General features: G+C 55.7%; 1 protein-coding gene across 1 annotated transcript; it reads left to right on the top strand.

Annotated features, from left to right (window-relative positions):
• The first annotated feature begins 1942 nt into the window (after nucleotides 1–1942).
• On the top strand, nucleotides 1943–20718 carry LOC123165762 (uncharacterized). Its single transcript, XM_044583483.1, has 12 exons — nucleotides 1943–1949; nucleotides 2055–2178; nucleotides 2435–2539; nucleotides 18214–18344; nucleotides 18640–18770; nucleotides 18894–18969; nucleotides 19051–19289; nucleotides 19375–19561; nucleotides 19666–19787; nucleotides 19863–20114; nucleotides 20191–20266; nucleotides 20341–20718. Exons 4-12 carry the CDS (start codon nucleotides 18342–18344, stop codon nucleotides 20464–20466), a joined length of 1212 nt encoding a protein of 403 aa, XP_044439418.1. The 5' UTR covers nucleotides 1943–1949; nucleotides 2055–2178; nucleotides 2435–2539; nucleotides 18214–18341; the 3' UTR covers nucleotides 20467–20718.
• The last annotated feature ends 66 nt before the right edge of the window (nucleotides 20719–20784 follow it).

The raw sequence follows: 20784 nt of genomic DNA, 5'->3' as shown, positions 1-20784 counted from the left end.
ATCAGCCGGACCTGGGAGCCTCGTCGAGTCCCGCTTGCCCCGCTCATTCGGCTGCCGCCTGCTGTTTCGGACGCAACGCACGCGGGCCGCCGGTATACTTTCCATCTCGTCGAGGCGGGGTCTTTGGCGCCACGCGAACGAATGGAAAAAACAGCGGTAGAAGCGCCTCAATGTTTCAGCGGTGGAATGTACTACTCCCTCCGTTGCAAAATTCTGCAAAATTCTTGTCTTAAATTAGTCTAGATATGGATGTATCCAATTCTAAAACATGACTTGATACATCCGTATTTAGACAAATTTAAGACAAAAATTTTAGGACGGAGGGAGTACCTCTCTATTATAATATAAGATGTTTTTGTAGTTTAAATTAAATTGTAAAAACATCTTAAATTTTAGTACGGAGTGCGTATCATAATTATTTTTGTCACGGCATTACCAAATCTGGTTATCTTGAAAGCTCGTTTGTGTTTAGGCGTTGAGAATCACTTCAATTATTTAGAATTCAAAACCATTCATGCATGGAAAGGACAAAGGAGACATAACTTCTTAATCGGAGGTTAACAAGAGAAGAAAAATGGTCCTAATAAAATGTGTCCTCCATACTGCGGCCGAACAAAAGAATCATCAGCATTCAGTTTCTTTTAGTTCTCAAAATCTATAGCATTGATTCAGTGACACACAAATTCTAAATGTGCACCAACCGAACCTTGCTATAAATGACGACATGAACCTTGGAGCAAACATAGTGCCACACTAACGAGAGGACGCAAGAAGGAGGCGGAAGTTCTTTCCCAAGATTAAGACCATTTTTTTTCTAGGATGTGTATCGCAGATCAGAGGACCATGACTATTAATTTCGAAAGAATTCGCAGCTCATCGGCTTAAGAGGTGTCGGGAACAGGTTCATTACGGGGGGCTCACATGCACATCTCTATCTCTATCTCTACTATTCTCTACTACCTAAAAGAAACGTAAGGTTTCTTCTTCCCTCTTACGTTTCGTCCAACCTCCTCGTGGTAGTTTTGCAAAAAGCCCCCTCAGTTCACAGGAAATCAACCCGCAGTCCCTGTTTTAGTGGCATCCAGAAAAAACGTTTGACTTAAAAAAAAAAACCTATAGGCATTTCAATTCAGTCCGCAGTCCTTTCCTTTCTCTTATCCACTCTACGCCGGCGGCCGCCGTGCCTCGCGCGGGAGGATGGACGGCGCGGAGAGGCACGATCGCTCCCGAGCTCCTGTGCCCACGCCTCGCGCCTCCTTGCACAGCTCCGGCGGCCACTCGCCACACGCCGTCGCCGGCGACCACAAGCAGCGACCGTCGCACCTCTACGCGCGCCACCCCGAGGCCCCAGCCACGCCGCGCCGCCGTCCTCCGCAATCCCGGCCTCCTCCTCGACCTCGCCTCTCCGTGCGAACAAACGGCGTCGCCGGCGGCGGCCACGACCACCGTGCTTGAGCTGACGGGCGCCGACCGCACGAGGCTCATCTCCGAGGTGTTCGCCGTGCTGGCCGACATGAGCTGCAGCGTCGTCGATGCCAGGGCGTGGTCGCATCGCGGCCGCCTCGCCTGCCTCGTCTACCTGCGGGACGAGGATGTGGCCGCCGCCGGTGTGGACCGCATCGAGGCCCGCCTCGCCCCCCTCCTCCGCGAGACTCGGAAGCCAGCGGCGGCGCCGTGGCTGCCGTCCCCGCCGGCTCCGTCCCGCACGCCGACCGGCGTCTCCACCAGCTCATGTATGCCAGCGGCGACCAGGAGCGTGCATTCCCAGCTCCCCCGGTGTCTGTCAAGAGCTAGGCCGAGCGCGGGTACTCGGTGTTCAACGTCCATTCCACAATCATCTCTTGTACAGTGGCTGAGGAAGATCCAGGAAAGCAAGAGCTGCGCAAGAGGGGGCAGGATCAGGAAGAAGCACGGTGATGGAACCTTAGCAGTAGACCAAATGCAGACATGTACATAAGGGGATCCGATTACGATTAGATGATGCAGACCGTGTCCTTGTCCAACAAAACTCAATCGAGTGTTTGACCCGGATTGTTCTTTTTTGCTATAAGAAGGAAGAGTACTACGCTGGAATCTCCATCACGTTAATTGTCGACGAAACATCCAATGTTTTTGCCGAGTTCGCAGCAGGAAGGAGCTCCGAGTTCGCCAATGTCTGCTGCGGTGTCTACACCAGAGGTATGCTTCTCCTTGAACCCTGTTAACACGTTATGAGGATCCATGGCCTCTTCTTCTATTTCTTCAGTGCTACCATCTTGCTCGTCAGAGGAAACTGGTGCAGTTTCTGCTGCATCTTCCTGACACTGGTCCTCAACCATCTTGTTTTGCTCTTCGTTCTGAAGATCCATGGCCTCCTTTTCCAATTGTTGAGTGGGTACAGCAGTTTCCATATCATCACCTAATTGGTTGCAAACAAAATTCTCATCTGTTTCAGATACGACAGTTAAGAGCGTCACGGGAGGAAGAAGCTCCGAGTTTGCTGGAGGTACACAAACATCCGTCCAGCACTCCAATGTCGCCTACGGCATCTACACCAGAGGTATGCTTCCACTTGACCCCTGTTAACAAGCGCCGTGAGCAGAGTAGACATCAGCCAAGTCCAACATTTGATTCAGCCATGTATGCACAGAGTGTCAATCATCATCCAAATCCATACATTGTGTTAATTTTCAGACCCTCTAGGTGATGCTTTTTCATGTCTAGAATTGACCCTCGAGGTGATGCTTTTTCATGTGTAGAATTCAGCATGTTAGGCAAGAGTGTCAATCAATCTACTATAATATCGGACATGAGAGACCAGTCCAATTTTTCTTCACTACCTCGGAATAAGGAGCTCAAGTCTGTAGTAGCAGGATCTCGGAGTAATTGGCCACGGGTAGCCACACCGACTACCCCTGGCTCTTCAGAAAATTTATCAGGCCTTTGGGCCTTCAAGCACTCCAAGCATTTGGGCCGCCTTCCCCGGCCGGCTACCACTAAAGCCGACTCCCGGAAAGCGACCCAGCCTCACCGACTCCAAGAAGCCGGCCAAGAAGGACGCCGACTCCTAGAAGCCGGCCAAGACCACAACCACTCCTACATAACGGCGACATGACGGGGTGTGGCCACAGTGCGGCCCACGACCCCCTAAGCCCGAGGCGGGCATGGCTACAGGAGGCCGTACGGGGGGATGTCCCCCGTGCGGCCGGGCACTATAGCCACGCCAGCTACGACGTCATCCACGACCCACTCCTGTACGGCCCAAGGACTGCGGGCCCCTTCAGCCAGAGAGAGGCGTGAAGGCGGCCCGGCTTTTCCTAGTCGGCCAGGAGCATAGCCGGCCTCCAGAAGCCGGCGACTCCCTTCCTCGAAGCAGGAGCCCCATTAAGGAGACAAGACGAGGTGAGGCTACAGTGATAGCCCCCGATGCGGATCACTGTAGCCACGCTAACCTCGACAAAGCCCTCATCATCAGAGGCGCGGCTACAGTAAGCAGCCGCCGACAAGACCCTAGGCGGTGGGGCCGGCCTGTCGACCGAGGAGCCGGCAGCCGGCGGGACCCACCAGCCGGCGGAGAAGCCGGCAGACGTAGACACTGACGGCCGGGGCCAGTCCCCAGTCGGATTACTATTGTACCCCCGGGGGGTAGGCCTATATAAACCCCCCGGAGCACCCATGCAAAGGGTTGGCACCTCTGCATGTTTGGCTTCCAAGCATAGCACACGCACACACACCATAGATAGAGAGAGAGGCAAGAGCTAGCCTTGTTCTTCCTCTCCCTTGATCCCAACAGCTCTAGGAGCGATTGTAGCTACTCGTTATCGATCTAGAGATCATGCGGAGACCCCGCAGAGCAGGACTAGGGGTGTTATCTCCTCGGAGAGCCCCGAACCTGGGTAAGATTCGCCGGCGTGCATGTCTTTGCCTCATCCCGTTTCCAGGCACCGGCGACGTTTTATTAGCTCCCACAATGATAAGCCATCCCTTGGCATATGTCGCACCAACCACCCGACATTTGGCGCCCACCGTGGGGCCAGGTGCACCGTTGTCCGGAGACCTGTTCTGGACGGGAACCTTCTTCCTTCCCCGCGAGCGCAGCCAGCCTGCTGCGCCCGATGGCGTTTGCCCCGACGCGCTGCAAGGCGTCGACGACGCCTGCGCAGCGAGCCGCCTCGCCGATCTGCTCGGCGAGACTCGCATCTCCGACGAGCCTGCGTCCGACGCAGGCACCGATTACCCCGAGAGCCGCCTCGTCAGCCTCCTCGACCAACTTCACGTCTCCAGAGAGCCTGCTGCGGACATGGAGTCTGTCGGCTCCACCGACCCGATGCTCATCGACTCCGACACCGCATCGCTCGACGCCTACCCCTCCGACGTGGTGGTCTTCGACGACCCACTCCCTCGAGCTGACAGCGGCAGCAGCGCTGTCACCGAAGTGCTGGTCATCAGCCACGTCTCCAACTCGGGCGGGAGCGCCCGCGACGCTCAGCAAGCGGCGATGCACGACCTCTCCATCCCCATCCCAGCCGACGCCGACGCCGAGACCCTGGAGGCACGCCGTCTTGCCCTCATCACGGAGAGCAAGAAGATAGCCTCGATGAGACGCCTCGCTGAGGCCCACCAGCGCGAAGTCGACCGCGCCGCCTTCGGGACGCCGCCGCCCAGTGGTCCGAGCCGAGCCGGCTTCGTCCAGAAGCGCGGCGCAGCCGTTGCCAGCATGCTGGGCGCAGATCGCCCCGTCTACGCCACCCCGCTCGAGAATCTGCGAGCCGCTCAGGCGGCCGCAGAGGAGCTCAATGGGCTGGGGGCCGATGAGCTCCCCTACATGACAAGACGGATCCAGCAGCTGATCGACGCGGCTGCAGAACGGCACGAAGCCGGCGCCCGTGCTGATAGCCATCCCCCGCGCCGGGAGCACGCCGCGACGTCTCGCTCGCCGACTGCGAGCGGCACGCGCCAGAGGAAAGATAAGGAGCCGGCTGCCAGCCGCAGCCGGACTCGCATCACTATCGAGCGCGATGCGGATGGCCGCCCTCGGGCGGTTGAACACCAAGGAAACCTGCCGCCTCCCCCGCCTCGAAGAGAAAGACGCCTCACTCCGCCGCCCATCATGCATCCGACTCTTGGCGACCGACTCGGCCGCCGAGAAGGAGTCGGCGAGAGTGACGCCCGCCACAGGATCGACCGCCTTGCTCGGTCCTTGGCGTTAGAAGAAGAAGACGATGTTGGCCCGCCATGCTTTGGCCCCCGCATCCGCGACGAGCCCTTCCCCAAAGGGTTCTCGCTCCCCAGAGACACACCCAAGTACAACGGCTCGGTGAAGCCGGAAGATTGGCTCATCGACTACTCCACAGCCGTCAGCATCGCCAACGGCAATCGGCGCGTCGCCGTGAAGTACGTCCCCTTGATGCTGCAAGGGACGGCGCACACGTGGCTCAACAGCCTCAAGCCATACAGCATCAACAGCTGGCTGGACTTCACCGAGGTTTTCGTCCGCAACTTCACCAGCACCTACAAGCGGCCCCCCAAGCCTCGCCAGCTCTCCCTCTGCGTCCAAGGGCCCAACGAGTCGACCCGCGACTACCTCACGCGATGGGCCGAGCTCCGCAACTCCTGCGAGGGAGTGCACGAGGTCCAGGGCATCGAGTACTTCACTGCCGGGTGCCGAGAGGGCACCCTCCTCAAGCACCGACTCCTCTGCGACGAGCCGGCTACCCTCGATGAGTTGCTGATCACCGCCGACAAGTATGCCACTGCCGACTCCTCCATGAAGACCGAGCTCCGAGTGGACGCCTCGGGGAAGGTAGTCGCTCCGGCTCCCAAGACGCCGGCTGGCGACCCAAACCGGCGCCCCTACCAGAACGACCACAAGCGCAAGGGCCCCATGCCGACTTCCTCCAGTCGGCAGGTGGCCACAGTTGAAGACGAGCAGCCCGAGGAGCGGCCCGCTCCCAAGAAGAAGGGAGGCCGGCCGCCCTGGCAGCCGTCCTTCTCCTACGAGCAAGCACTCGATGCTCCCTGCAAGTTCCACAGCGGCGCGAAGCCGTCCAACCATACAACACGTAAATGCCACTGGCTCACCCGCATCACCAAGGGCGAAGGGATGGTGCCGCCTCCGCCTCCCGGCCCGCCGCCTCCAGCTCCCCAACAGCCGGCGGCCCGGCCTGCGGTCGGCGCCATCCAAGACGAGTTCCCCGAAGCGCACGACGCCTACGTCGTCTTCACAAGTGAAGTCAACGACAAGCGCAGCCGACGCCGGCAACACCAAGAAGTAAACGCAGTCGCTTCTAGCACCGCCGAATTCATGCACTGGTCGGAAAAGCCCATCAGCTGGAGCCAGGCCGACCACCCAGAGGTGATGCCTTCGCCTGGCTCCTATGCTATGGTCTTGGACGTCACCCTTGCGACGGAGAGGCGAGCTGCCAGATTTTCCCGCGTCCTGATAGACGGCGGAAGCAGTATCAACATACTGTACCGCGACACCATGGACAAGCTGAACATCAAAGCAAAGCAGCTCATGCCGAGCCGCACTGTCTTCCATGGTATCGTACCCGGCCTATCTTGCTCTCCAATCGGCAAGATCAAAATGGATGTTCTCTTCGGAGAAAAAGATCACTTCCGCCGGGAAGCAATATGGTTCGAGGTGGTGGACCTGGAGAGCCCCTATCATGCGCTACTTGGCCGACCTGCTTTGGCCAAGTTCATGGCTGTGCCCCACTATGCCTACCTGAAGATGAAGATGCCGAGCTCGAAGGGGATCATCACGGTAGCCGGCGACTACAAGAAGTCCATCGAGTGTGCCATGGCCAGCAGCCGGCTGGCCGAGTCCCTCGTGGTGGCCGAAGAGAAGAAGATGTTGGAGCGGGTTGTGGCCATGGCCGGCAAGCAGCCGGCCTTGTCCCCCAACCCCAAGGACTGTGATGCGCAGGGCTCCTTCCAGCCTGCGAAAGAGACAAAGAAGATACCTCTAGACCCGGAACACCCGGAGAGGTTCGCCGTAATTGGGGCGAACTTGGACAGTAAATAGGAAGGCGAGCTCGCCGACTTCCTCCGTGAGAATCGAGACATCTTTGCATGGTCCCCAAAGGACATGCCGGGTGTCCCGAAGGATTTCACCGAGCACAAGTTACATGTCCGAGCTGATGCGAAGCCGGTCAGGCAACCCCACCGCCGACTATCAGAAGAGAAGCGAAGAATCGTGGGAGAAGAGATAGCCCGGCTCCTTGCAGCCGGCTTCATCATGGAAGTGTTCTTTCCAGAATGGCTTGCCAATCCAGTTCTAGTTTTGAAGAAGAATAACAAGTGGCGCATGTGTATAGACTACACAAGTTTGAACAAGGCCTGCCCAAAGGATCCGTTTGCTTTGCCACGGATTGACCAAGTGATAGACTCCACAGCCGGATGCGAGCTGTTGTGTTTTTTGGATGCATACTCAGGGTATCATCAGATCAAGTTGGACCCGGCTGACCGCCTGAAGACTGCCTTCATCACACCCTTTGGAGCTTTCTGCTACCTGACAATGACATTCGGCTTGAGAAACGCCGGTGCCACTTTTCAGCGTTGCATGCAGAAATGTCTCTTGAAACAACTCGGCAGAAATGCCCACGTCTACGTAGACGACATTGTGGTGAAGACAGAGAAGCGCGGTACCTTGCTGGAAGACCTGAAGGAAACATTCGCCAACTTGCGCCGATTCCAGATCAAGCTCAACCCCGAGAAGTGCGTGTTCGGAGTGCCAGCCGGCCAGCTGCTAGGCTTCCTGGTCTCCGAACGCGGCATTGAGTGCAACCCTGTCAAGATTAAAGCCATCGAGAGGATGGAGATTCCCACCAAGCTGTGAGATGTGCAGAAGTTCACTGGCTGCTTAGCCTCCCTGAACCGTTTTATCAGCCGACTAGGAGAGAAGGCCCTTCCCCTGTACCGACTCATGAAGAAGTCCACTCACTTTGAGTGGAATGATCAAGCCGACCAAGCCTTCCATGAGTTGAAGAAAATGTTGACCACTCCGCCTGTCCTGGCCGCGCCGACTGAAAAGGAGCCCATGCTCCTCTACATCGCCGCGACAAGCCAAGTCGTCAGCACTGTTGTTGTGGTCCAGCGCCCGGAGGAAGGCCGAGCCCAGCTGGTCCAGAGGCCGGTCTACTATCTCAGCGAAGTACTATCTAGCTCGAAGCAAAACTACCCGCACTACCAGAAGATGTGCTATGGGGTGTACTTCGCTGCCAAGAAATTGAAGCCCTACTTCCAAGAGCACCCCATCACGGTCGTGTGCACTGCCCCGCTCGCCGAGATCATAGGCAGCCGGGATGCATCCGGCCGGGTGGCCAAATGGGCCATTGCCTTGGCGCCCTACACGATCTTCTATCAACCCCGCACCGCCATCAAGTCGCAAGCATTGGCCGACTTCCTCGTCGACTGGGCCGAGACCCAGTACTTACCACCGGCTCCCGACTCCACCCATTGACGGATGCACTTTGACGGGTCCAAGATGCGCACTGGCTTGGGAGCCGGCATCGTCCTCACCTCTCCCAAAGGCGACAAGCTCAAGTACACGCTGCAGATCCACTTCGCCGCCTCCAACAACGTGGCCGAGTACGAGGCGCTCGTACATGGGCTCCGGCTAGCCAAAGAACTCGGCATACGCCGGATCCTGTGCTACGGCGACTCAGACTTAGTGGTCCAGCAATCATCTGGCGACTAGGACGCCAAGGACGCAAACATGGCAAGCTACCGATTCCTCGTCCAGCAGATGAGCGGATACTTCGAAGGGTGCGAGTTCCTTCACGTGCCAAGGGCCGACAACGACCAAGCAGATGCCCTAGCACGGATCGGCTCCACCCGACAAGCCATACCGACGGGCGTCTCCCTCCAGCGCCTCCTCAAGCCGTCCATCAAGCCGTCTCCAGAGTCGGATTCCATCTTCGTACCGCCTGCGCCAGAAACAGCCGGATCCGGCTCAAGAAATCCCGCAGGCGGCGCGGGAACTTCGACGACTGCCCCGGGGACTGACGTAGTCGCACCCGGCCCAGGGACTTCAGAACCCGGCCCGGGGACTGCAGCAGTCGGCCCGGGGACTGCAACGACACAAGAAGCGGTGGACGACTCCAATGCAACACCCAACCCACCCACCCGAGTCATGGTGGCCACGTTAACAGCAGAAGAAGTCACAGCTCCCTCATGGGCCCAGCCCATCCTCAAGTTCCTAGTCAGCAGAGAGCTGCCGGCTGATGAGATCGCAGCAAGACTAGTGCAACGACGAGCTGCAGCATACACAATAATCAACAGGGAGCTTGTGAAGCGCAGCGTCACTGGAATCTTCCAGCGCTGCGTCGAGCCAGAAAAAGGAGTGGCAATCCTCAAAGACATCCACCAAGGCGAATGCGGCCATCACGCCGCCTCAAGATCCCTCGTGGCCAAGGCTTTCCGCCATGGGTTCTTCTGGCCGACTGCCTTGGAGGATTCTAAAGAAATAGTCAAGACCTGCAGAGGATGTCAAGTCTTCAGTTCCAAACAACACCTGCCGGCTTCTGCCCTCAAGACCATTCCCCTCACCCGGCCCTTTGCCGTCTGGGGACTGGACATGGTGGGCCCTTTCAAGACGGCCCGCGGTGGCTTGTCACATCTACTCGTTGCTGTGGACAAGTTCACAAAGTGGATCGAAGCAAAGCCGATTAAGAAGCTGAACGGGCCGACTGCCGTGACATTCATCACCGACATCACTACTCGGTACGGCGTGCCGCACAGCATCATCACCGACAACGGCACGAACTTCGCCAAAGGCGCACTGGCACGTTTCTGCGCGACACAGGGCATCCGACTGGACTTAGCGTCCGTTGCCCACCCGCAGTCAAACGGCCAAGTCGAGCGAGCAAATGGACTTATCCTCTCCGGCATCAAGCCCCGATTGGTTGTACCACTGGAGCAATCGGCCGGCTGCTGGCTCGAAGAGCTGCCGGCTGTCCTCTGGAGTCTGCGAACTACACCCAACAAGTCAACCGGCTTCACTCCATTCTTCCTTGTGTACGGTGCCGAGGCTGTCATCCCAACAGACATCGAGTTCGACTCGCCTCGGATCACCATGTACACGGAGGAGGAAGCCAAAGAAGCAAGAGAAGACGACGTCGACCTACTGGAAGAAGGCCGACTGTTAGCCCTCAGCCGGACCGCCATCTACCAGCAAGGCCTGCGCCGCTACTACAACCGCAAGGTCAAGCCAAGATCCTTCCAAGAGGGCGACCTTGTGCTCCGGCTGATCCAGCGAACAGCCGGCCAGCACAAGCTCTCGGCCCCTTGGGAAGGCCCCTTCGTCGTCAGCAAGGCACTCGGCAAAGACTCCTACTACTTGATCGACGCGCAAAAGCCAAGAGCACGCAAGAGAGACGACTCCGGCAAGGAGTCGGAGCGACCATGGAACGCAAACCTCCTAAGACGATTTTACAGCTGAAAAGCAGTATGTACCACGCTACCCCTTTTGTATTAAGTTACAAACCAACAGGCCCCCCGAACAGTACTCGGGGACTGCCTTTTATTTATCTATGAATGACGAGTGTCATATCCATGAATGTATTATTACATTTTGAACTCTTGTCCGGCACCGGGTCCGACTAGTCGGCCCGGGGACTGGCCGCCTTGAGCTATATCTTAAGTTCTTCCCGAAGTCAGCAAAGTAGTGTGCCGGCTCCCAAGTCCTCCCTTGTTGAAAGTCGCAGCTCAAAGAACCGACTGTCCGACTAGCAAGAGGAAAGACAGAAAAGACGCCCACACGAAAAACGGCTAAGGAACAACTAACCCATATAGCAAAGAGACGGCCTCCATATACGCCTGCCGGCTGTCACAGCAGCCGGCTGGCCGGCTTCCTAAAAAGCTTAGCTTAAATCCGGCAGAGCTAAAAGTACTTCCCCCTCCCCAATCGGCCAGGCACTCCCCGGCTACAGATTGCAGAGCAACTGTTTGACTGGGGAGGCGGCAACCAAGGGAGGGCGGCAAAGGAAAAAAGCAGAAGGACAAAAAGCCAAAGCACAAGGAAAGACCGATTTCATAACTTTATACATAAAGCCGCTCAAAGGCTGGCAACAGACTTGAGTTTCAATACACCCAGTGGGTGGAATTGTGCAGACTTAACCAAATATTGTTCAAAAGTAACAAGACAGGGAAATAAAAGAAAGAAGACTAAGGTGCGACTTGGAGGCCGAACGGGTCGGTGAAGGCAGCTCGCCGGCTGAAGGAGTGGCCGCCTAGCTGGTTCCGGCTTGACCACCTCCCGCGGCAGGAGATGCACTCGCACGTGACGTAGTGCTGGAGGCGCGGTAAGGCTGGCCGGCTACTCCACCAGCCGGCTCGGCGTCTTCACCCTCCTCCTCCTCTTCGCCCTCATCGCTGGAGTCGATCTCCTCCGCCGAGTCCTCGCCGTACGCCGGGTCCAGCCCGAACCAATCTTCCGGCTGGGCGACTCCATTGTCGTCCACCTCGGGGGCGAAGACGTTGGTGTCGGTGTACTCGGCGATCGCTGAAGCCCGCCGAATGATGGCCGGCCACGCCGGCTCCAGCTCCGTGTCGGCTTGCTGCCGCCAGGTCGCCAGCTGGTCCAGGTTCAGGCCGGGATACCAGGCCTTGACGAACTCCAGCGCCCGCCTGGCGCCGGAGCGAGCCGCTGACGCCTTCCAAGCCTCGAAGCGGCCGACGGCCACCTCCAGCCAGTCGGCGGTCCGGCTGGGAGTGCGCGGGACCACTTGGCCGGGCCAGAGGGCGGCCAAGACCGCCGACCCGGCACGCTGAAGCCGGCGGAGCAGCCTGTGAGCCGGCTGGATGCGAGCCTGGATCGCCAGGAGCTGCTCCTCCAGCGAACGGCCGACGGTTGGCGAGATCTCGAAGCCGGCTTGCCTCTTCGCCTGGCGACGGGCTTCGACGGCCTGGTTGGCGGCAGTAGAATAGCCGGGGAAGTACTCTGTGCGAAGAATAAAAGGAAAGAAAAACACCAAAATCAGAAAAACAAGTCGAATGGCGGATGGCAAGAAAGGACGAAGTGGTAGATGACTTACCGTCAACCAGGTCCTCAATCTGGCCATAGCCAGAGACCAGAGTCTGCTTGACCTCTGCCCAGCCGGCCGCCTCCGTCTCGAACTCGGCCTGAAGGGCGGCCTCGCGATCCTGCGCAGCTTTCAGCGCAGCCTTGTGGCCTTCCTCCTGGTCGGCCAGCTTCTTGACCAGGCGGTCGCGCTCCTGCACCAAGGCGGCGAGCTCCGCGTCCTTGGCATGAAGAGCAGTCTGGGACTCCCCCAGCTGTGCCCTCAGACTGGCGTTGGCCGCTGCAGAGATAGAAGAAAAAGAAGAACAATAAGGAATGATCAAGGAAGATCCGAGTCGACTGCTCAGCAGTCGGCCCGAATCTCGGGGAATACACCCAGTGGGTGCGCTGACGCGCCCCCACATGAGATAAAGATCAAGTTACATACCTCGGCTTTCGGTGAGATCGGCGGTCTTGTAAGCCAGCTCCCGAGCCTGGGAGTTGAAGGCGGCCGCTCGGAGGCTATGGTAATCCTGCAAAACGGACAGAAGACCGAAGTGAGAACAAAGCAGCAAAAACAAAATCATCAAGGAAGATCCGAGCCGACTGCTCAGCAGTCGGCCCGAATCTCGGGGACTACACCCAGTGGGTGCGCTGGTGCGCCCCCACGAGAGAAATCAAGAACAAGATGAGAATACTAACCCGGATGGCAGCCCGCGTGGCGAGGAATTCGTCGGTGAACTGCCTCAGCGCCGCGGCTTGGCCCTGAAGCCGGGTCCGGACGTCTTGTGCAGCGATGTTCACCACGGCTGTCCCTCCGCCTGGCGTCCACCCTGAGGTAGCGCTGGCCGCCTCCGCGTCTCGGGCCGACGAGCTAGAGCCCACGGCCGGCCGTGGCTCCGACGCCGCTTTCTGCGGCTCCGATGCGGCCTTCCCTGCGCGCCGGCTTGGCGGAACCCGGACCGCCACCTCAGCTCCCGCGGCCGGCTCGCCTTCCGCCGACTGTGCGGGCGCAGGCTCAGTCTGGCCGCCTTGGGCCGCCCCAGTCGGAGGAGTCGGCCCCGGCGCCTCCCTCAAGAAGATGACATCGTCGCCGCTCCCTCCTAGATCCGGCTGGGAACCGCTGGCTCCCCCTGGCGAGGGATCCGCGCCCCCGGGCGCCATGGTGCGCAGGGGGGTGACCATCAAGGCATCCCCTGCCGCCGCTTCGGCCTCGGCCTCTGCCTGGGCCTTGGCTGCGGCCTCGGCGAGCGCCTTCGCCGCCTCCTCCTCCCGAGCTGCCTGGGCGGCGGCTGCCCTCCGTGCCTCCGCCTCCCGCGCTTCCTGCTCCTCCCGCGCTTCCTGCTCCTCCCGCACCTCCCGCGCGTTCCTTTCCATCGCCTCCAGGAGGGCGGCACGGGGATCTACACGGCGGGTGGTGCTCCCAGAGCCCCCTGGCGACTCCACAACGGAGCCGGCAGCCGCCCGCTCAAGTGACAGTGGAGCTCTGATCGTTGAAAAAGAAGACGAAGACTCAGAAAACCACCCAAGAAAAGAGAGAAGGACAGTACGAAGAAAGAGAGAACTTACGCCGATACCGTCTGCGGCTGCTTCACCACCTTGCGGAAGCGAGCCGCCTTCGCGGCCGCCTCTTCCCGCCTGGTAGCCGCCGCCCCACCCCTAGGCTTCTTCGTCCGGCTGCCGAACATGCCTTGGGTGGCGCGACGTTTCTGGCCTCTACCTCGAGCAGGCTGCGCGCCGGAAGAGCCCGCGCCGCGTCCGGGGGCCGGCTGGCGGGGCGGGACGGCTTCGGCTTCGTCCTCGTCTGGCCAGTCCTCGAAGGTAGGCGAAAACCCGGAGCCGCCTGCTTCACCGCCAGCCGGCTCGGTGGCGTCCTCCATATGGACTGCCCCCAGGTCGGGGTCCTCCTGGTCGTGCTCGGTCCGGTCAGGGACGAAGCGGCGCTCCGCGTCCGCCCCGCCGGCCGGCCGAAGCAGAGGACTCTGTCAAAAAGAGCGAGCTGACTGAGTTAGAGTCGGCCCAAAGGAACTTGGCGACAAAGCTGAGAGAGAGAAAGAGAAAAAGAGAAAGGGAGCGTACCGTAGGCGGAGGATTGGCGCGGCTGTATGGCTCCTTGCCAAATTGCCAGTCGTCGGAAAGCTGGCAATTGGCGAGGTAGTTCACCATGTCGGCGGCGTCAGGCCGCGGCATCTCCTTGGTACACATCCGGCTCGGATCGAGCTGGCCGCTCATCTGACAGATCAGATGAGGCCGGCTCTGGAGCGGAAGGACCCGGCGCGTGACGAACGCGGCCAGGAGGTCGGGCCCCGTCAGCCCCTCCGACTGGACCATCACCCGCAGGCGGGCGATGGCGGCGTTTCCTCCCTGCGACAGCGTTACCGCCCGGAAGGACCACTGGGGCAGCCTCCCCGCCGGCGGGCCGGCTACGTAAGCCGGCAGGTTGAGGTAGTCGCCTCGGGGAGCGATGTTCCGCACGTAGAAGTATGACTTCTGCCACTTCTTCACCGATTGGATCAGCGTGATGACGGGGAAGGGGTTGTCGGCGCCTGATCTCCGCGACGCGATGAAGGCGCCGGTCTGAGCCGGCACGCCCCTCACACGCGTGCCCAGCTTCGACTGGAAGAACTCCCCCCAGAGCTCGAGGGTGGGGAGGACGCCGAGATAGCCCTCGCACAGGGTGACGAAGGTCGACAGCAGCACCACCGCGTTGGGGGTGAGGTGATGCGGCTGGAGTTGATAGAAGTCCAGCCAGGAGCGGAAGAAAGCTCTCACTGGCAGACCGAAGCCGCGCAGGAAGTGCAAGCGAAAGACCACCCGCTCGCCCTCCTGCGGCGCCGGCCTGACCTCCTTCTCCGGCGCGAGGCGGACCTCCACTTTTTCCTTGCTGGGCAGACGCCGGGTGTCGCGGAGGAAGTCGATGTGGTCGTTGTGGACGATGGAGCCATCCCAATCCCCGCCAAGCTGCTCAATGTGGGGAGGCATAGCGGAAGCTAGCATGGCGGCGGAGGAGCGTGCGAATGAAGAGCGCGGCGGCGAGGCGCTGTCGCAAGAACAAGCAAGGCGAGAAGGCGAAGGGAGTAGGAGGAGCGTGCGAGGGTCTGCCGCCCTCCACCTCCCCCTACTTATAGCCTCACGCGGCCGAAGAGGCCGGACGTGGGGGGGGGGACGTGGGATTAACTGCGCCCACTCCCCCCACGTCTCGCGTTTATTACGCATAAGCGCGAGCCGAAACTGCCACACGGATCGTGCGGGCGGTTTCGGGATACGAAGGATCCGCGCCTGGGCCGGGGCGCGGACGTGGCGGGCCCCCTCCCTGCGGCGATGTCCCGTCATGCGCGTGGGCTGGCAGGCTTTCCGGCCACGTGGCACGCCAACGGCCCGAGGCCGGCCCGCGGCCCGGTGCATGAGCCTGCGGGTTCCCGCCCCCCGACTCCAGAAGAATTCGACTAAGGGCGGCGCGCCTGCACCAAGGCCGGCTCCTAGCTGCCGGCTTGTCACGATAGGAAGCTGATCGAGCTTCTCGAACCCCACTCCACCTCGAAGCCCAATCAGCTTCGGGGACTACTGTCGGAGTAATTGGCCACGGGTAGCCACACCGACTACCCCTGGCTCTTCAGAAAATTTATCAGGCCTTTGGGCCTTCAAGCACTCCAAGCATTTGGGCCGCCTTCCCCGGCCGGCTACCACTAAAGCCGACTCCCGAAAGGCGACCCAGCCTCACCGACTCCAAGAAGCCGGCCAAGAAGGACGCCGACCCCTAGAAGCCGGCCAAGACCACAACCACTCCGACATAACGGCGACATGACGGGGTGTGGCCACAGTGCGGCCCTCGACCCCCTAAGCCCGAGGCGGACATGGCTACAGGAGGCCGTACGGGGGGGATGTCCCCCGTGCGGCCGGGCACTGTAGCCACGCCAGCTACGACGTCATCCACGACCCACTCCTGTACGGCCCAAGGACTGCGGGCCCCTTCAGCCAGAGAGAGGCGTGAAGGCGGCCCGGCTTTTCCTAGTCGGCCAGGAGCATAGCCGGCCTCCAGAAGCCGGCGACTCCCTTCCTCGAAGCAGGAGCCCCATTAAGGAGACAAGACGAGGTGAGGCTACAGTGATAGCCCCCGATGCGGATCACTGTAGCCACGCTAACCTCGACAAAGCCCTCATCATCAGAGGCGCGGCTACAGTAAGCAGCCGCCGATAAGACCCTAGGCGGTGGGGCCGGCCTGTCGACCGAGGAGCCGGCAGCCGGCGGGACCCACCAGCCGGCGGAGAAGCCGGCAGACGTAGACACTGACGGCCGGGGCCAGTCCCCAGTCGGATTACTATTGTACCCCCGGGGGGTAGGCCTATATAAACCCCCCGGAGCACCCATGCAAAGGGTTGGCACCTCTGCATGTTTGGCTTCCAAGCATAGCACACGCACACACACCATAGATAGAGAGAGAGGCAAGAGCTAGCCTTGTTCTTCCTCTCCCTTGATCCCAACAGCTCTAGGAGCGATTGTAGCTACTCGTTATCGATCTAGAGATCATGCGGAGACCCCGCAGAGCAGGACTAGGGGTGTTATCTCCTCGGAGAGCCCCGAACCTGGGTAAGATTCGCCGGCGTGCATGTCTTCGCCTCATCCCGTTTCCAGGCACCGGCGATGTTTTATTGGCTCCCACAATGATAAGCCATCCCTTGGCATATGTCGCACCAACCACCCGACACAGGACTCGTAAGAAAATGCATTGACACATATATGTAGTAGAATCTGAATCTGTTAATCTGTTGAAAGATAAGGAATCTACTTGAAAGATAATGACAAGAGAGACCAGTCCAATTTTTCTTGTAAAGTGCATGTTGTTTAAACTCTTAAATGTTCATGTCTACCTCTGTTTCTTTCTCATTGAGTTTTGGTACATTTGGTATTGTTTGATATGCTATCTAATATAGAGTGTGTGGCCCCACTTCAGATGTGCATTAGGTTTTTTGAAAATTCGAAAATGTAAGGTGTATCTGGCTTTAACATTTTTTAGTAGAAAAAAATGTGCGCTTCATTCGACCAAAGATAATGTTCTTACTATCAGCTTTACATTTATTTTTTTTAAAGAGGGACGGCCTCTCTGAATTTCATTTAACTGAAACCATAATATGTTATCAGCCATAGACTATGTAGAATAAAATGAGGGCTATGATCCAGCCAACGTGCTTCCGCGCCACTCACGCACAGTCATGAGTATTAACATTTGCTCTCCTGGTAGCAAAACGAATATCATTAGAAGACTTAAAAAATGGACTGCTTTGTGTTTCCATCTTATCCGCCATAGACTAGCCAAATTTGTCGCTGGATGGGATGTTTCCACTCAGAGTAAGAGTATACGAGACAATAAAACGGAGTGATATCTCTGGCGATTTTCTTGCTCCCTATCGGTAAACAAATCATATGAAAGCAATCATGTTTATGTAGGGAAGATAATCGCGGAGATTTCCCTATGTAGGGAAGATAATCGCCGAGATTGCAGGGCACTTAAGGCCGCGCGTCACATGCAGGAAGAAATTCCCGAGTTCAGCGGAAGGGAAGTATAAATAATAAAGCAAGGCTGCTCGCACTACCCCATTGACGCCCTGCATAGGTCTCTTTCTTCTCTCTCTGGCCGATCCTTTGTGGGCACGTTCATCAGTCGTGGAAGAGAACCTGTATACGTTGGGGAAACGACGGCAGCCGGGACGGGCTCACCGGTGTAAAGCACCTCAAGGCCGTCCTCTCGGCGACGCTGCGCTACGGCCGCCGTTGCCTCTGCGCTCCACTCGCCATGTCCGTCGCACCCGCCGAGGTGAGCTCCTTGCATTCACGTATTAGCAACAAGTGGATCAGCTTCCACAGGCGCTATACAAACAACCACCACATTTTTTATTCAATTAAGCTGTACTTATGTCTATGCTGTTTCAGATGGATCTGAATGAGATAAAAGAAAATGCATGTGCTATTAATTTTACTGAAATGAAGGAATACATCATGTCCTTCCCTAGCAAAACCAAGTTAGTGAATATCCATGACACAATCTTGACACGTCGAGATTTGGAATGTCTTTTAGAAGATGAGATATGGGTGGAGAGCGAGGTCAGCTAAAATATATTCCGATGATCATACTTACACACTTCAAGAATGTCTAATTTATTTGTTACTTTTTCTACTATAGGTCATAAATGCATATATTTACTGTCTAAGGGTCCAGGATATTTTTTGTACAGCGGGTGCACGTGTATTCTTGGAAACTACATATGATTCAGGAATACTTAAGCGAGATGGTGAAATTCCTATAAGCCTTGAGAGTCATCACCACATCGTTGAAAAGGTGCTTAAGTATCTACAGCATGACATGGTTAGACTAATTTTCCTACCTATGGTTCTATCATTTGTTATCAATTTGTTTACCTAGCCGGGGCAACGACTTGTATATTATGTGTCAGTTGTTCATTCCAATCAATTTGAACCAAACGCATTGGTATCTATCTGTTGTCAATATCGAACAACGCGAGATAAAAGTACTCGATTCTTTTAGTTCTCGAATGAGCCGAGCTGATCTACAACTTACGGTATGATTTTACTATATCTGTACTTGGAATTCATGCATTTAGTTTCACCTATATTATCATACTCTTTTTTCTATTTAACAGCTTCAGGGGCTTGAGGCGCATCTAAAGATTGCTTCTAAGATGAATGGGTTTAACCTAGGTACTTGGCCAGATATTGATGTAACTAGATGGACTATAAAAGAGTATATTCAAGATCGAATTCAATCTGATGGGTATGTTTGAAATCATCACATGAGCAAATGCGAAATGAGAGCAACAGTAACAATTATTGATTATTATTCAACAATTCCTTATGTTTGCTTATTACTAATGTGCCCAATATTTTTAACCAATAGATCATCTTGCGGCTTGTTCATGCTACAATTCATTGAATACTGGACAGGACACAAACTGTCACATCCTGTTACACAGGTAATTCGTGAAGGATGACAAAAGTGTATTGCATATCTAATTCAATGTTGTAATATATTGATTCTAATTATTTTTTTGCAGGAAGATGTCAAACCCTTCAGGCAAAAAGTAGCAATCATTCTCCATGAATCAGATCTGAACGATATAAAAGGAACTCCTGAGTACCATAATCCAGCAGACGATATAATAGATACTGACGGTGTTGAAATATTGGACCCGCCACCTGCCATGGTTGTTCTGAGAATGCCACTTAATAAAAATGAGCTACTTTGCAAACTTCGAGGTCATATCATGTCCATTCATAATGCAGATTCCCGAGAGTAAGTCAACTTTCAAAATAACAATATCTGCATTTATGTATATTATTTTTTCACTATATCGTTGATGCTATGGTTTATTTGATAGGAAAGAATGGATGCGTAGCTCCAAGCCCTACCCACTAAGTATAAGTCTTAGACAACTACAAGACTTACTAAAGAATACACGGGCTATTGATGTCGACAGTTTTAACATGGTTGTTCGAGTAAATGCTACAGACGACATTCAATGGGCTAAAGACACTCCATATCACTATATGGATCTCAGATTTTCTGTAAGTTATTAAAATCTCATAATACTTATTTTTTACGGCGACAAGCACATATAATTGCAACCACAAACGCATAGAATGTTAATAATCCTTTACTTTCCTCTCAGATGATACTAAATGACTCTACACAAGATCCAAAACTCCGTTTACCATTTGATGCCCAACGCTACATTATTGCAAAACTATTTCATTGTTGGCCTGATATGTGCTTTGACGTCTCGGTGTGCAAGTTGGTAATCATACTTCCCATCTCTGTGTGTGCTTTTCACCCCCGTATTTTATTTCTAAAGCCTACTTCACACAGATTTTGTTGCCGTTTTGTACAACCGGTCGCTTCATCCTCTTCCTGTTCGACCTATTGGATAGAACAATCACTATACTCGACCCTCTTCCCCTATCGGATGCATGGAAAAAAGAATCCTTCACAGAAGAACATATTTAAGATTCAATGTATTTCATTCCATCTAAACATAGCATTAGCAATTCCTGTCTGGAATGATGATGTTTTTAGATGGCGTCGCATCATACCAATTGGAGTTCCAAAAAACCCAAACAGGTTATAACCTTAACATTCCAATTATTTGACCATATTTTCATCTATCATATTGCTAATAACATTTACTCCTATGCAGCAATATGTCTGGGTTTTTAGTTTTAAAGATTATGCGCACGTGGCATGATCATGAACATGGATTACCTGTTGTCCCGGTGAGTACTCTACATTCACCATTCATGTGTCCTTTTAGATGTGAGCCTTGCATGACAGCATAATTCACGTGCAGGACAATTATGACCTACGGAATCAGGTGTTGGTACACTTGCTGTCGTACAAGGACAATGAATGCGTAGAAAATATTCCACAAGTCGTGCGTGATTTGGTGAAGAGAATTGGGATAAACTTTTTTTAGTCGGAGAATCATATGTGTTATTTTATTACAACAGCGACGATCAATTAAGGCGCTTGAGGATATTGGTTATTATAAGGTTTCAGTAAGATGCATTGCTGGAGCAAAATGTAAGTTTAATTACCAAAAGCATACCGTGTGATGTTGCAAGTTACTGAAATCCTAGACAAATCTTGAGAAACCAAGAATGACATTACCACCTGTTCCTCCATCGACACCTGCAATATTTTGGTAATTATAACGAAATTCTGGGTGCATCAAAACTAGACTAAGTAGCAGAAAATAACTTCGGCTATTAGAAACATTTTGACATTGTGCAGA

This window comes from Triticum aestivum, chromosome 7D, assembly GCF_018294505.1.
Source record: "Triticum aestivum cultivar Chinese Spring chromosome 7D, IWGSC CS RefSeq v2.1, whole genome shotgun sequence".
Taxonomy (NCBI): Eukaryota; Viridiplantae; Streptophyta; class Magnoliopsida; order Poales; family Poaceae; genus Triticum; species Triticum aestivum.
The sequence above is the reverse complement of the archived record's forward strand: the minus strand, read 5'-3'. Positions and strand labels throughout refer to the sequence as shown.